Source organism: Castor canadensis, chromosome 11 (assembly GCF_047511655.1).
Source record: "Castor canadensis chromosome 11, mCasCan1.hap1v2, whole genome shotgun sequence".
NCBI classification, from domain to species: domain Eukaryota; kingdom Metazoa; phylum Chordata; class Mammalia; order Rodentia; family Castoridae; genus Castor; species Castor canadensis.
The window spans coordinates 11,588,404-11,603,621 of NC_133396.1; the positions used below are offsets into that span (position 1 = coordinate 11,588,404).

The following is a 15,218-nucleotide window of genomic DNA, read 5'->3' on the forward strand; positions in this document are numbered from 1 at the left end:
AAGAGTGTGGGGGGTGTTGAGATTTTGAGAACAGAAGATACAAAAAAATATTTTAGGAAGTGGGTCATGGGATTGATAGATCTACTAAAAGACACTCTACCCCCTTTTTTCAAGTGAAATCAGCAATTTAGAGTTTTTCTTGTATGGTCTGCTTTTCAGATGCAGTTTGTGGCACGTAGAGAATGAAATTCAATCAGGGTTGGAAATTTGCCCAATTTGTGTGACAAAGAAAAGATAGGGGAGCATCAGTTCTGTCAATGACTAAGGATTCTAAACTGGGAACAAAAAAGTAAGGACATGAGAGGGAAAAGACATTGGTGGGTTGGAGTTTCACTGACTCCAAATTGTGGAGAAAAGACAGTAGAGTAAGGAAGCTAAAAATTTTGATTGTAGAAAGGGCAGAAATCAAGGAGCACGAAGTTCATTTTATATGGGATGCAATTATCAGAAGTGGGCAGCTGAGACACTTAGGAAAACAGTATCAGTCATGGTTGTAGTAAATCATATATCACCTTTGTTAGAAGGTGGATGACTATGAAGGTTAAAAATTTACACAAAGGACTTAAAATTACTTAGAAAAAAGAGTTGATAAACATACCTGAGGAAATGAAATTAACCTCTTTTCCTTTTATTCATAATGAAATGAAATACCTTTATTGGGGGCTGTTGGAAAAATAAATTTATATGTGTACATGTAAAGTCCAGGTGAAGAATTTGTCTTTGGTTCTTAAAAGTGGATTGAGAGAACAAGGAGAATATCATGCTTTTAGGGTTCTTAGGGATAGAATAGAAGGAAGGCACACGAATGAGAAGAGAAAGACAAGTGAGGAGAGGGGAGACAGACTAGCTCGGTTTCAGTGGGTCCTTCCAGCACCTCTAATGCACAGCGATACGATATCTAAAGGGCCTTGGCCTGTAGACAATTCCAAGTTGACAGTTCACTGAGACACATTGGAAATGAGGTCATAGTCACAATTAGAAATTGACTTTTTCCCAAACAAAGGGAGAATCAGGAAGAATGATAAAACCATTTAAGGGACATGAATTGGAGATAGAGATGTGGGTCAAGCAGTAGAGTCCTGCCTCACAAGGGAAGCCCTGAGTTCAACCCCCTGGGGGAAGGGAGGCATGAATGTATCTTAAGTGAGGTAAGTTCACATTCAGAAGATGGTTCACTTAAACATACTTTCTCATTTTACAGATTTCTCCTGATGCCATGGATTACTTAGGAGCTTCAGAATCTCAAGTAGTATTTCTGGCTTTGCTTATAGTAAGTTTTTTTTTAACAACTCACTTGAGGGGATAGAAGCTTTGTATGGTTTGGGTTTCTTTGAATTGCAACAAATTGAAAAAATGTTTGGCCATTTTGGGCATCTGAAGCAACACACACTCACACAGTCACATACAATGGATTTTCAATCTGAACCACTGACACTATGCACAATGTTCCAGTGTGGATATATAAGTCTGTGTTTCATAGAATTTCACTCCATCTTTCACCATTTTCAATTTAAAGCCACATTCATGTTTGCTCATAATACACTATCATGCTGTATGGTAGTGATCACCCAATGCAAAGCACAAAGCTGAGACTCTAAATGGCATTAGTAGAGTACTGGTGTCAACTTACTACTCCTAGCTGTATGATATGCTCTCTCTAAAGAATAGAAACACGGATAACAGTGTTTCTTGTAGAAACACTGCCAGATTTTCTTGTAGCCTACTGAAAATGTTATTAAATGTAATTTTATACATGATCAACCTTCTGAAATCAAGTCCAATATGTAAGACATTGTCTTTGTGATGATACCAATTTTGATTATCTTTCTTTTTCCCCAGCCTTACCTCCATTTTTTCATTTTCCTGTTTGTTCTGAGATGTCTGGAGAAGTACTTTGGGAAGAAATTGCTGAGAAAGGATCCTGTGTTCAGGTTAAGAAAATTCAAATACAATGTCATGTCATGTTTTAATCTTCATTCTTGGGAAACATTTTAATGTATACCAAGTAGGTAAAAAGGGCTTTCCAGGATTGTTCTCAGAGCATGAAATAAAATTACTATATTTCAAAATTATCATACAAAATTATTATAATATACAAAATTATTATAATTCATATTCAAAAAATACTTTATACAAAATTATAATAGTTTTTTATTGTATACAAAGTGGTATAACTCATGGTTTTACAGTCTAGTGAGTGAGACCACATTGGCACACATGAGACACTGGAAAATTAGGTCAGGCTGCAATTTCACTAGCATACTTGAGGAAAATTAATTATATGCAACATGTAGAATCTTCAAAAAAAGATGGGCGGGTATAGGTAAACAATTGGATAAGTGTGGCCAATCCAGGAATTAAATACAGTGTTAAAAATAAGAGAAAGGTTGAGATACATACATAGTCTTTTCTTGTAGATGTGAAACAACAGTTGGAAAGAACTTAAAGGTTTGTGTTGGATGATAACAGAAGATGAAACTGAAGTCAGATATCCAAGGATCTTGAAGTAGGGAAGCATAGGGAAAGTTTGACAAATTACTTAAGAGGGAAATAAGACTCAGGGGTGTCTTATATTTTGTGTGGACTCAACTCTAAAATTGTTGGTAGGCTAAAAGAATGGCAAGATGACGCCATATTTTAGGGAAGCAATTAATCACAGTAATTTGGGGCTACCAAGTGAAACATACATGAATCATCAGGAGTTGATGGTGGCGAGATGAAAGAAAGATTGTTGGCAGTGAGGAAAGAGTGATTCTGACACGACTTCCAAAAGGTGACAGTGTTTAGTAACTGAGTAGACATTAAGATCGTCATCAAATGTCCTGGATTTTTGAGGCATATTGTTGATAAAACCTTCAGAATTTACAAAATACATGAGTCAAAATTAGTTTCTAGATTCTTTTTCTCATGCCACCTGCCTCAAAATCCTTTGTCAGAGGGTGTGTCCTTCTGCTTCATTTGAATAAAGACATCACCAACAGAAGAATTACACTTGGGTTAAGAGCAAAGGTGGTGTTATTTGACTCACTGATGGAAAGAAACTAGGCTAACTGAAAGGCAGATGGTAGGTCATAGAAGAATGGTGATTGCCCTATGGTCCTAGTTAATTGTTCCCCACATTGGTAGCGGTGTAGATAGAATTCATTTTCTGTTGCAAGCTTTCAAATGGAAGCCTGTCATTATCATGCTGTTTTGATTTTAGAATTTCTCCAAGAAAGAGTGATGTTTTTCCAAACCCAGAAGAACCTGAAGGAGAGGATGAAGACATTCAGAGGGAAAGAATGCAAACAGCAAATGCTGTGAATGTCTTAGAAATGGATGAGGTAGAACTTGCAAAAATATTCTTCATCAAATAATTTTGCCTATTAGATAAAATAAGCAACACCTTAATCTTAATTTTTGTAAAACACTTGAGATTTTTTCATCCTTACACATGTAGTTCATTACTTGACTTCAGTAGGGATGCAATGCCCTCAAAGCTAAGAGAACAAAGGAAACACACACACTCATACACTCACATATATTCACATCCACACACACTCATACACACACATTCTTTTTTTTATTGTTTTATTACTCATATGTGTATACAAGGCTTGGGTCATTTCTCCCCCCTGCCCCCACCCCCTCCCTTACCACCCACTCCACCCCCTCCCTCTCCCCCCAACCCCTTCCATACCCAGCAGAAACTATTTTGCCCTTATCTCTAATTTTGTTGAAGGAGAGTATAAGCTATAATAGGAAGGAACAAGGGTTTTTGCTGGTTGAGATAAGGATAGCTATACAGGGAGTTGACGCACATTAATTTCCTGTGCGTGTGTGTTACCTTCTAGGTTAATTCTTTTTGATCTAACCTTTTCTCTAGTTCCTGGTTCCCTTCTCCTATTGGCCTCAGTTGCTTTTAAGGTATCTGCTTTAGTTTCTCTGCGTTAAGGGCAACAAATGCGAGCTAATTTTTTAGGTGTCTTACCTATCCTCACCCCTCCCTTGTGATACACACATATTCTTGCACACACATGTATTAACTTGTTAACTTCTTTTTCAGGTTCATAATTTTGATAAATATAGGTCAACATTAGAAAAGCTAAGTAAAATTTTGTGAGTTTCAAAACCCAAGTAAACCTCAGTCCAAGTAATTCAGAAGAAAGAGCTCATTTAAGCATCTATGTGCTTGTGTGCATATGTGTATGTGTGTGTCTTAACAAATCTATTGATTCAATGAATACCTTCATTGTCTGTCTGAGGAAGTGAAAGCACAAACCATACAATGATGCAAATATCTTTTCCTGCAGAAATACAGGTTTGAGAGAATTTTCTTGAAAACATCAGTTTCTGGAGGGGCAGGGGAGTGGTTTGGTTCATGATTCTATATAGGGAAAGATTCTGTGGAAAGACTGAGGATCACTCACTCAGTCAGAGGTGGAAATAAGGCATGCATCTATTTACTTGGTTTTACAGAAACCAATCATCACTGTCAACTGTCTACGGAAGGAATATGCTGGCAAGAAGAAAAATTGCTTTTCCAAAAGGAAGAAAAAAATTGCCACAAGAAACATCTCTTTCTGTGTTAAAAAAGGTTGGAAACAACAGTTGTGTTAGTAGAGTGAGCTTGACCTCTGAAGATTGGTTTTTTTTTTTTAAGGGATTTAGAGTATCTGCATCTGGTGTTGTCTATTGGTGAACATGAAAGGCGGCCAGGCAAAAGCTGCTCCTTCCTGTGTCCAAGCCTCAGTTATAATTATAGCAGTTTTTATTTGCATGGGAAAACAATGACATCTGTTCTGTTAAAACAAACAGAACAGCAACAACAAAAGAGACAGTCTTTGTGTTAAAAAGGATGGTACAGATTTTATTTTACTTTATTTTCAAATATACCTACATCTTTCCATCTATCTACCTCATGCATGGTAGGCAAACAACCCACCACTGAGCTACACCCTCAGTTCTGGTGCAGATTTTACAGCAACATAATTTCATGATGAATGGGAGCTGACTGAGGTAGAGTGGTGTTGTCTAGCAAGCAGTGCATGCTATTTGAGTGTTGGTTAAATGCAACAAGCTTCAGAATTAAAATTTAGGCTGACTGCAGGGACTCACACCTGTAATCCCAGCTACTGGGGAGGCAAAGATCTGAAGAATCACAATTTGAAGCCAACATGGAAAAAAGTTAGTGAGACCCCCATCTCAATCAACAGAAAGCTGTGTGTAGTCATCCTAACTAAGTGAGAAATATAAATAGGCGAGTCATGGTTCAGGCTGCCCCAGGCATAAATGCAAGACCTTATTAAAAATAAAGTGAAAAGAATGAGGAGGATGACTCATGTGTAAGAGCTCCTGCCTAGCAAGTACAAGACCCTACCTTGAAGTCCTAGGACTATCAAACAAAGAAAAGAATTGAAATTTATTTCAAATTCCAGCTCAGTCTCTTATTGATTTACCCTAGAAAATTTACCTTAGCAAGTTAATTATGCTTATTAACTCTCAGCTTCCTCACCGCTAGTAACAACACTGTGTGGTGTGTGTGTGTGGTGTGTGTGTGTGTGTGTGTGTGTGTGTGTGTGTAGAATAAGTGAAACAATGTATGTAGCACACTACATATAGTGCTCGATACAAAGTCCTTAAATGGTATTCCTTTTGTTTTTGTTGTCATTACTTGCATATTTCTGCCCATTTCTATTTCTTTCAGGTGAAGTTATAGGGCTGTTAGGACACAATGGAGCTGGTAAAAGCACAACAATTAAGATGATAACTGGAGAGACAAAACCCACTGCAGGGCAGGTCAGTAAAACACCCAGAGATAAGGCCATTAGCACTGCCTTGAATGAACATTTTATAATGAATATTGATGGTAACCTTAAAATATCTAGATGACCCTAATCAGTCAGTGTGACTTACGCATTGAATGAAGAGGATTAGTTAATTTTTTTCTTCTTAATTCCACAAACAGTTATTGAGAAGGACTTGTCCTATCTACTCTATGCCCTTTCTTGAATAATGACTAGGGACATGAATGGAAATATATATTCCTTGAGATGAGAGATCTTTGGTTTTTTTTTTTTTTTTGCCTTGTTTATCCCCAAAGATGGTTAAAATGAATTGTCTCATCCAGCATCACACTAGGAACCTGTCAGAATGACAAGTTCCACTAATGTGGTTGAAGTCATGAATCTGTATATTGAACAACTATTCTCTACTTTCACGCTGCAATTAAAGAGTATGTGTGATTGCCGGGGAAAAGGATCACAGTTTAAATCTGACCAGAGCAAAAGCATGAGCCATTATCACAAAAACAAGATGAAAAGCCAAAGGACGAGGGGTGTGGCTCGAGTGGCAGAGTTACTGCCTAACAAATGAGAGCCCCTGAGTTCAATCCCTAGTACCTCCAAAAGAGTATGTGTGATTTATGGAATAAGAATCCATTAGCCAGCAGAACTGCATAGGTCTTCACCGAGATCGTGCACAATAGATAAAATTTCTTATCGTTATTGACACACAACCTAATCCAATGGACATAACATATGACTGGCACCATTAAAATTAGCAGGAGAAGATGTAACTGTGGATACAGTGAAGTTCTTGAAGCTCAACAGTGAGGCTGGGCTAGTGGCAAAAGATCTAGGATTTATTAAGGCAACAGGCATCACAGATAAGAAAAAAATTAACAATTACCTTAATCGCAAGGAAAAAGCCAGAATAATATATCAATTACACTTTTCTAGGCTCAATTGGGTGAAAGGTGGTCTACCAAAGGTTACAACTCTGGAGGGAAAATACCATTGACATTTGACATGAGGTTAAATAAAGTCAGAGGAGTTTTGAGCAAGAAAGCTCACAGGGTGGTGTTGACGGCTACAGATGTCTCCTAAATTGTGTTTGCTTTTGCACTATTGCTTCACACAGCAGTTAGAGCAACCATTAAAAGATGTAGCTGAAGTTGTGTCACTCTCTTGATTATAAATTCTCACTTATATTTGATCAAAATCTTTTTACCATGGCTGCAAAGGACATGATGTGTGCTCTGTTGACTGTTTTTCACACCCTCCATCCCTCACAAGATGGACCAGAGTTACTGTAGGACCTTTGGGTTTGATCACCCTGTGGATAGAGTACATGTCATCTGCTTGGTTACCTCCTTACCCTCGCTTTAAAGCATACCTCTCCCAAAGGCCTCTTCCTGACTATGCTGTTTCCTTTATTAAATCCTCCATATTGTTCTTAGGCAAACTTCTTTCCTTAAAAGCATTGAACAGAGGCTTAATTGGTGCACTTATGTGTTTACTTGTGCATTTTCTGTTTCTAAAATGAAATCTATTGGAGACTCTCTCTTTTTTTGTGCTGGAGAGAAACAAGATAGCATGAAAGTCAAGGTCTTAAATCCTAAAGCTAGATCCCAGTTTCAGGTCTCAGGTTTACCTTCTGTGACTTTGTGCACGTTTCTTAATCCATGCATGTGTTTGTTTTCACACAGGTAAAAACAAGAATGATATAACTAACACACAGGGTTTCTGTAAGGATCAAGCACTGAGTACACATTAGCAATTAAAGTTCTTATACAGCATGGTGCCTAGCTCACAATAATAATAAATGCTATCATAAATTTATTGTTTCCTATGTACCAGACATAGTGCTAAAGTGCCTTATATTTATTCTTCAGTGTAGGATTCCTCAACTTTGTAACTAGTGATGTTTTGGGTCAGACAATTTTCCTTATTAGCATCCTTGCTGTCCACCCACTACCTGCCAGTCTCATGCCCTTCCTACCACAGATACACACACAACTTGTGACAACCAAATATATCTCTAGACATTGCTAAGTATATGCTAGGAGGAGATGGGCCTCTGACTGAGAACCAGTGCCTTCTTGTGAGATAACTCCTATGTAACTGTTTGTCACTGGGGAAATAGAACCTGTGGCAAGTATTTCTTTTTGGGTCAATGACTGAAGTCAAGTGATGCACAACCAAATAAGCAGCCTTAAATTTAACCATGATGGTACAATTAGTAAGAACTTGTAAACTATTTTGTGGGGGAAATATCTATGTGCCATATTTGTCTTTTAAGTTATTGAGTATCTTATCATCTTTTTCCTAGAGCTAAGTGGTTACTTCCTTGCTCTTATAGCCTTAGCACCCATGGCATAAAGAGATCATCACTGAAGTATAAACTCACGCACATACATACAATTTTGAACAGAATCTGAGAAGGAACTTCTTTTTGTGTAGGTGATTTTGAAAGGGAGCAGCAAGGGGGGCACACTTGGGTTCCTGGGGTACTGCCCTCAGGAAAATGTGCTGTGGCCCATCCTGACTGTGAGGGAACACCTGGAAGCTTATGCTGCTCTGAAAGGGCTGAAGAAAAAGGATGCCTCAGTCACCATTACACGGTAACTGAAGATGTCACACCACTCCCTGCTGGGTGTGTGTAATACTAATGATGTTCACAGACCGTTAAAGAATAGCGCTTCTAACTCATGACCCTTGCTTGTGGGGAAGGCTTCATCATCTAGAACCACAGCTACACCATAGGAGTATCCTAGGTGGTTTCAAAGTTATGGCCACTCGACTTAAAAAACTCTCCATGATAGCATGTGTTTTGACTTGATTATTCTCCCACATGCATTCCCCACTGCTCTTACATAATAAAGATTGACTCACTGTGTTTCCTCCAGGCTGGTGGACGTGCTCAAGCTGCAGGACCAGCTGAAGGCCCCCGTGAAGACCCTGTCTGAGGGAGTAAAGAGAAAGGTACGGCCAGGGCTCCATGTGGCTCTGTGCACCCCTCAGACCGGTGCCCCACAGTCTGTCCCTCTCATTCCAGCTGTGCTTCATGCTGAGCATCCTGGGGAACCCGTCAGTGGTGCTTCTGGATGAGCCATCCACCAGGATGGACCCTGAAGGGCAGCAGCAAATGTGGTGAGGAGATATCAAGGGCAAACCCTATGGGGATTTTTGAATCCTGTAGCAACTGACCTTCAAAATCATTTTGGTTTTGGCTTAAAAACAGAAAGATATTTATCCATCATCAAGAAAAGCAACACTAAGAAAAAATACCAATTTCATATCTCAACCAACAGTTCTCATTAAAGAGAAAAAGCTGTATTCTTCCAACCTAATGTACATTCTAAGAATTTTGTTTTCGACTTAGGTCTTCTGGGTATGCATGGGGCATATGTTATCAAATTAATTGTTGGAGCTTTAAATCTTTCTGCAACATCACTTAGCACACAATTCTTATTGAGGGTAAAGTAAGCATCCCAAGTCCTTAATATAATACTTAATTATTTTTGGAAATTTTACAATCTGTCATTTTGTACCTTTATAATATATGTTATAATTATCACATATTTTAATGATTCTCATTTTCTGTCTTTCTTCCCTCTGTCTTCTCATAAATGCTCTGGTAAGAGCATTTTTATAAAAACAGCCTTTTTGCCCACTAACATCCTCTATGTTCATCGCAAGCCATTTTCTAAATTACATGCTCTAACACTTATTTCCACACCTGTCATTCCTACAAAAATCCCATCTTTGCTCTAGTGTGAGTCCACTTTTTGTTTCATATGTGTGATAAAGGAAATTTCTTTTTTACAAAAAATTCCACAATACCTTGAGTGTTCCCTTTAGTTATCATGTCCCTTTGATGTATCTCTAGACAGGCAATCCAGGCCACCATCAGAAACACAGAGCGGGGCGCCCTCCTGACCACCCACTACATGGCAGAGTCTGAGGCCGTGTGCAATCGGGTGGCCATCATGGTGTCTGGAAGGCTGAGGTGAGTCCCCATCCAGGCCTGCACTTGGCCCCCAGGTTACCTGCTCTGTTATTACCACTCTGAAGAGCCGGAGAGGCTGCTCCCAGCCCTTCTCAGCCCTGCTCTTGGCCTCCAGATGACAGCAAAGGCAATAGATTTCCCTGCTTGCCTTGCTTTACTTCATCCTCCTCCTGCCTCCAGGTGTATCGGCTCTATCCAACATCTAAAAAGCAAATTCGGCAAAGAATACCTGCTGGAAATGAAGGTGAAGACCCTCGCACAGGTAGAGCCCCTCCATGAGGAAATTCTGAGACTTTTCCCCCAGGCTGCTCGGCAGGAAAGGTAAACATGAGTGTTTTGTTTTATCTTGGTCTCCGGTTGGCTTTTCTATTAAAAAAAAGCATGAGAAATAAAAGCTTTATTCTTTCATTTATTTTTTAGCTTTGTGCTAATTGCCAGTATTTTAATTACTAGAAAAAGAGTTCCAAGAACCACCACAGAAGAAAAATAAGACAACAAAGTGCTGATCTGGAGGCTGACACTTTTGTTTTTGGTGGTACTAGGTTTGAACCAGAGCCTGTGCGGGTGCTCCACCACTTGAGCCACACCCCAGCCCTTTTTTGATTTAGGTGTTTTTGGGATAGGGGCTCATATTTATGCCGGAGTCATCTTGGGCTATGCTTCCTGCATAGCTGGAGTTTGCAAGTGTGTGCCACTACATCCAGGTGTGTTTCTGTTGTTTGTTTTTCTTTTGTTGTTTTTGTTGAGATAGGGTCTCACTTGCTTTTTTGCTTGAGCTGCCTCAAACCACAATCCTGATCTCTGCCTCTCAAGTAGCTGGGATTGCAGGCATGAGCCACTGTGCCCAGCCTGGAGGCTGACTGTTAAAGGAATTACCATTTATAAGGACCATATAATGTACCAGGTTCTATTCTACACATGTGCTTAGATAACCTCAGTAGCCCTGTCTAGGGCATTAAACCATCTCCTACTAAAGGAGAACCCTGAATAAAGCCCATGCCTCAGTACCAGGCATCCATTAAAGTTCGGTGAATGGTGTTCCAACATTTTCATTAGTATAGGTAACAGCATTTTAAGTGTAAGTAGGTTAAGTAATACCAAATAACTAGTGGTGGAGCCTGGAGTTGAACCTAGTTCTCTTTTGCTTAAAAGTTTTTCTCTTCTCAGTGAGGAGAAAGATATGTAATTTTGTTTGCTGCCTTCTTAAGGCATAGGTGCTGTCTATTTCCTTCCTTGTCTCCCAGGCCTTCTCTTAGTGGATTGACTTCTTATTGATCAAAGAGCATTTATGCTGGGGTTATTTCCAAGACCATATAGATGTGACTATTTAAACAAATTGTGGACAAGACTGTTGCTCCTTTTCAGACCAGCACCCATCCCAGGTTGTGACCTTGAAACCTCGAGATGAGTCTCACTCTCACTTCTTCACAGGTACTCCTCCCTGATGGCCAATAAGTTGTCTGTTGAAGATGTATGACCTTTATCACAGGCTTTCTTCAAACTGGAGATAGGTAAGTGACTGTTTAGAGGAAGTCTCTGAGACAAAGTCAAAATAGCATTAAAAAATATACAAACATAGAATTGTGATATTTCATCATAAATAAGTCACTAAGATTTATAATCCAGTTGTTTTAATAAGGGGTGATTTGGCAATGTGTGGGGATATATTTGGCTTTGACAAATAGAGGTAGGACAACAGGGAACAACTGACATTTTGAGAGTCAAGGCCATGGATGATTCTAAATATCTTATAATGCAAAGCCCATTCCCCACAAGAACAAGTGATTTGACCAAAATATCATGTGTGCTGAGGTAGAGAAACTTGCCCTAACTGAACAAGACTCTGGAGGAAAGAGATTACTGAGTCTTGAAACTGGAGTAACCACACATTTATAGAAAGAAAAACATACAAACTTGTTTTGTCTTGAGGTATTCTTGGATAGCATTAGCTGCCGATGAGGGAGTTCCTCTTTCTGTTCTGCTGAGCTAATCCATGACTCTTTTGTAGGCCCTTGGATTTTGGTTTTGGCATATGCCATTGATCTAACATATGGAGTTGGTTTTTACCTGTCATGTTAGTGTGAAAAACACCATGTGTTGCACACTCTCCCATGAGTACTCTTGAGTTGCACCTTCTAACTTGCCACCTGCCTTCATTGCATTAAGAACCACCCAGATAAGTTTTCTTTATTCATCTTGATCTATTTTCTATACTGATCATTTTGGCCAGAATTGCATCATTTCATTGGGAAGTATTCCCACAGTGGGCTGTGATAAACAAGAAGTATTTTGTAATGGGTTAGTAGCAGAGAGACTGATGTTCCTGGAAGGTTGCCTTCCTAGAGTACAAAAGAACCTTTATTTAAAAGCCTTCTAATGTTTCTGCTTTCAACAATGTTCTTTACCCCAAATTCCTTCCATTCTGCTTAATTTACTAAAATTGTCATGCTCATTTAGGAGGGAAAAAACACTTTTTATGACAATTTCCTACCCCATTATGTGAAGACAACACAAAGTACAAAATGTGAAAACGTAGATAGCATTCATTTTCTCCAAGTGTCACTAGGTACTATTATATTCTCAGCTGCAATACATTCCTCAAATGAGCTAGCCCCAGTACTGTGCAAACAATACACACGTTCCATGACTGATCTTTTGTCCTGTTATATAGATTCATTCTTTCATACCACAAGATCACATTTGGGTAATGCATACTCAGCAAAACTCTGGCATCACAGGCCTCTCCCTGGTCAGACTTGCCTCCAATATGGAGATCTACAGCTAGAAACATGGGATGGTCAGTTTTACCTCTTATTCTACTTCCCTCCTATGCTGATTTCCTGGAACTCTCTGGGTGGAGTGAAAGGTAAAGGGAGAAGAAATAACATGGCAGCAAGGTTGGTTTCATCTTTAGCAATATAATGTAGCATCAGGGCCTCCTGACAGAGTACAGTTGCAGTGCAATATCCTGAGGTTAAAACCAACAAAACTATCATCACCATTAGGTCCAAAAAGACAGATATAGGAAGTCATGTAGAATTTATCACCTTGAGAGAAATAATGGCCTTCAATGAAGGGACACATTTGATGTCAGAGAAGAAGAAAAAGAGTAAGTGCTGTGACCGTCCCTCTCCTCTGTCCTCCCTGCTGGTATTTTCATTGTTAGAATTCACCAGGAGACATCTTTTAATATCAGCCTCTGTAGATAGAAAGGAATGAGGGCAGATGTAGGGGGCACAGGTCATTTTGCAGTACAGACAGAACTCTGTCTTAGTTTATCCTGCGTTGGTGTTCTGGAACCTCTTATACTGTTTTCTTATATTGTCTTCTGGTGCCTCTAACAAAACTCTGAGGAAATTGGACAGTATTTCTATGCTATTATGTGGCAATATGGTATATTTATTTTCCAATATTTAATCCAAGAATATTTGTTACCTTATATTTAAAATCTACTCATATATACTTTTTGTACATTACTTGGTAACATTACCTAAGTAAAAAGTATATGAACTTTTAATTTATATTCTGTATATTCATCCTTACACAGTTAAACAGAGCTTCAACTTGGAGGAGTACAGCCTTTCACAGTCCACCCTGGAGCAGGTGGGTCAGTGATTGTTATACCACCTGTGGAATATAGGTGTACAATACACATACCATTTCCTCTTTCTATCTATAGAAGCATTCTTTTGTTCCTCTTGTTATTTTTCTACTGTTACAGGTCTTCCTGGAGCTCTCCAAGGAGCAGGAGCTGGATGATTTGGATGAGGAACTTGATCCTTCCATGAAGTGGAAGCTCCTGCCTCAGGAAGAGCCTTAGAGCTCCAAATACTCTGTTTCTCTTCGAGCCTACATATTAGTTAGACTTTGGTGTCACTGTGACAAAATACCTACAAAACAACTGAAAAGAGGATTTATTTTAGCCCAAGGTTTGAGAGATTTCCATTTGTAGTACTTGGATCCATCGATTTTATGCACACGGGGAAGCAGAACATCAGGGCGGCAGGAGCGTGATGAAGGATGTTCTTCCCCTCATGATGGACAGGGAGCAGAGAGAGAAAAAGGACTGGAACCAAGTATAATCTACTACTTCCTCCAATAGGTTCCACCTCTTGAAGTTTCCACCACCTCCCACGATAGAGCCACCTGCTGGAGACCACGTATTCAACACACATGGAAGACATTTCATACCCAAACCATAATGGCTTGTGACTCTTTTAAAGACAATATTCTATAGCACTAATGTACCTTATCTCAGATGTACCACTGAATAATTTTGAAACTCATTTAATATTTTTCTCAATATTTCTTACAATTTGGCCGGTAGGTGAAGTCTGTGAGAGCAAGGATGAGCCGGAAGGCAAATTAACCATGCACATGGTGCCAGCAACCAAATCTCATTTTCACAGTTTAAAATGTACTTACAATAGAATTGCTTATATTTCTGAGGATGGTTCAGAGATTGATTTTATTTCCCTGAATTTCAAAACACTATTTTGCTATCTTCTTGATTGGGTAAAGTATAAATAAGGAAATCAATTCATTACCCAGCAGGACAGTATTCGCTTTTTGTAACTGGCTGTTTAAATCTGATCTTAATTCACTGATTCTCCTTTTTCTTTTTTGACATTTTGCAGACTTTATATTGTACAGTAAATGTTTTGTCTACTGAGACTAAAAAGAACATTTGAAACCTGTGAAGATAAATACTAGTTATAAAAATTTGAATGATTAAGTCAGTGAACATTTAAATATATACATTTACATACAAATTTGAATCACTTCTTAATTTGTGTGTGTTTTTTAATGATACACAAAGCACAAAAACTTCATAGACCTTAATTTACCATGTCTATGCATGTTATAACCTTCCAATCAGTGAGCCTACAACACCTTAAAATTTTAAAAGTTAACCTTACAATTTATGTGAGTTTTTGTTGTTGTTGCCATGAGTATTATTTGTTCCAATTTTAGTATATGTGCTGCCAAAATGAGCACCTATGAATACTATTGGTAGCTAATTGAAGATTTGAAGGCAGCTACATAAAAGGTCTTTACTTTGATTCTAGTGTTTCTTGTACCTTTCTTATTTATAGACATCATACACCACAATCAATATTCACCTGAGATCTTGGCAAAGAGGTCCAGATATCTTATTTTTTAAGAGGAGACATTAATACTGGCCCTACAGACTCACTTGACTTCTTTGAATTACAAATGAGTTCATATAAGCTATCACATTGAAAGCTATAGATCACTTTACTTATTTTAGTAGTAGAATAAGTGCTCTTTGGAATGTTAAAAACTGGGCAATTATAATAACTTCTTAAACTTGGCTCAACTGCACTGACATTTTGTAACAATCAGGCAGCATTTTAGTGAGGCACATTTAAATGAGAAAGTGTCAATGTACTGAATTATAAGAACTGAGTATGTTCTGCAGGCTA

General features: G+C 38.6%; 1 protein-coding gene across 1 annotated transcript in view; it reads left to right on the forward strand.

Moving 5' to 3' along the window:
• Positions 1 to 14,834, forward strand: part of Abca9 (ATP binding cassette subfamily A member 9) — a 64,352-nt gene extending 49,518 nt beyond the window's left edge. Inside the window, 13 exon segments of the mRNA XM_074045264.1 lie at positions 1,202 to 1,270; positions 1,840 to 1,931; positions 3,203 to 3,323; positions 4,459 to 4,576; positions 5,687 to 5,778; positions 8,223 to 8,383; positions 8,669 to 8,744; positions 8,818 to 8,912; positions 9,652 to 9,771; positions 9,952 to 10,092; positions 11,203 to 11,282; positions 13,319 to 13,374; positions 13,493 to 14,834. Of these exon segments, the coding sequence (XP_073901365.1) occupies positions 1,202 to 1,270; positions 1,840 to 1,931; positions 3,203 to 3,323; positions 4,459 to 4,576; positions 5,687 to 5,778; positions 8,223 to 8,383; positions 8,669 to 8,744; positions 8,818 to 8,912; positions 9,652 to 9,771; positions 9,952 to 10,092; positions 11,203 to 11,282; positions 13,319 to 13,374; positions 13,493 to 13,591 (1,320 nt within the window). The 3' untranslated portion in view covers positions 13,592 to 14,834.
• Positions 14,835 to 15,218: the final 384 nt, after the last annotated feature.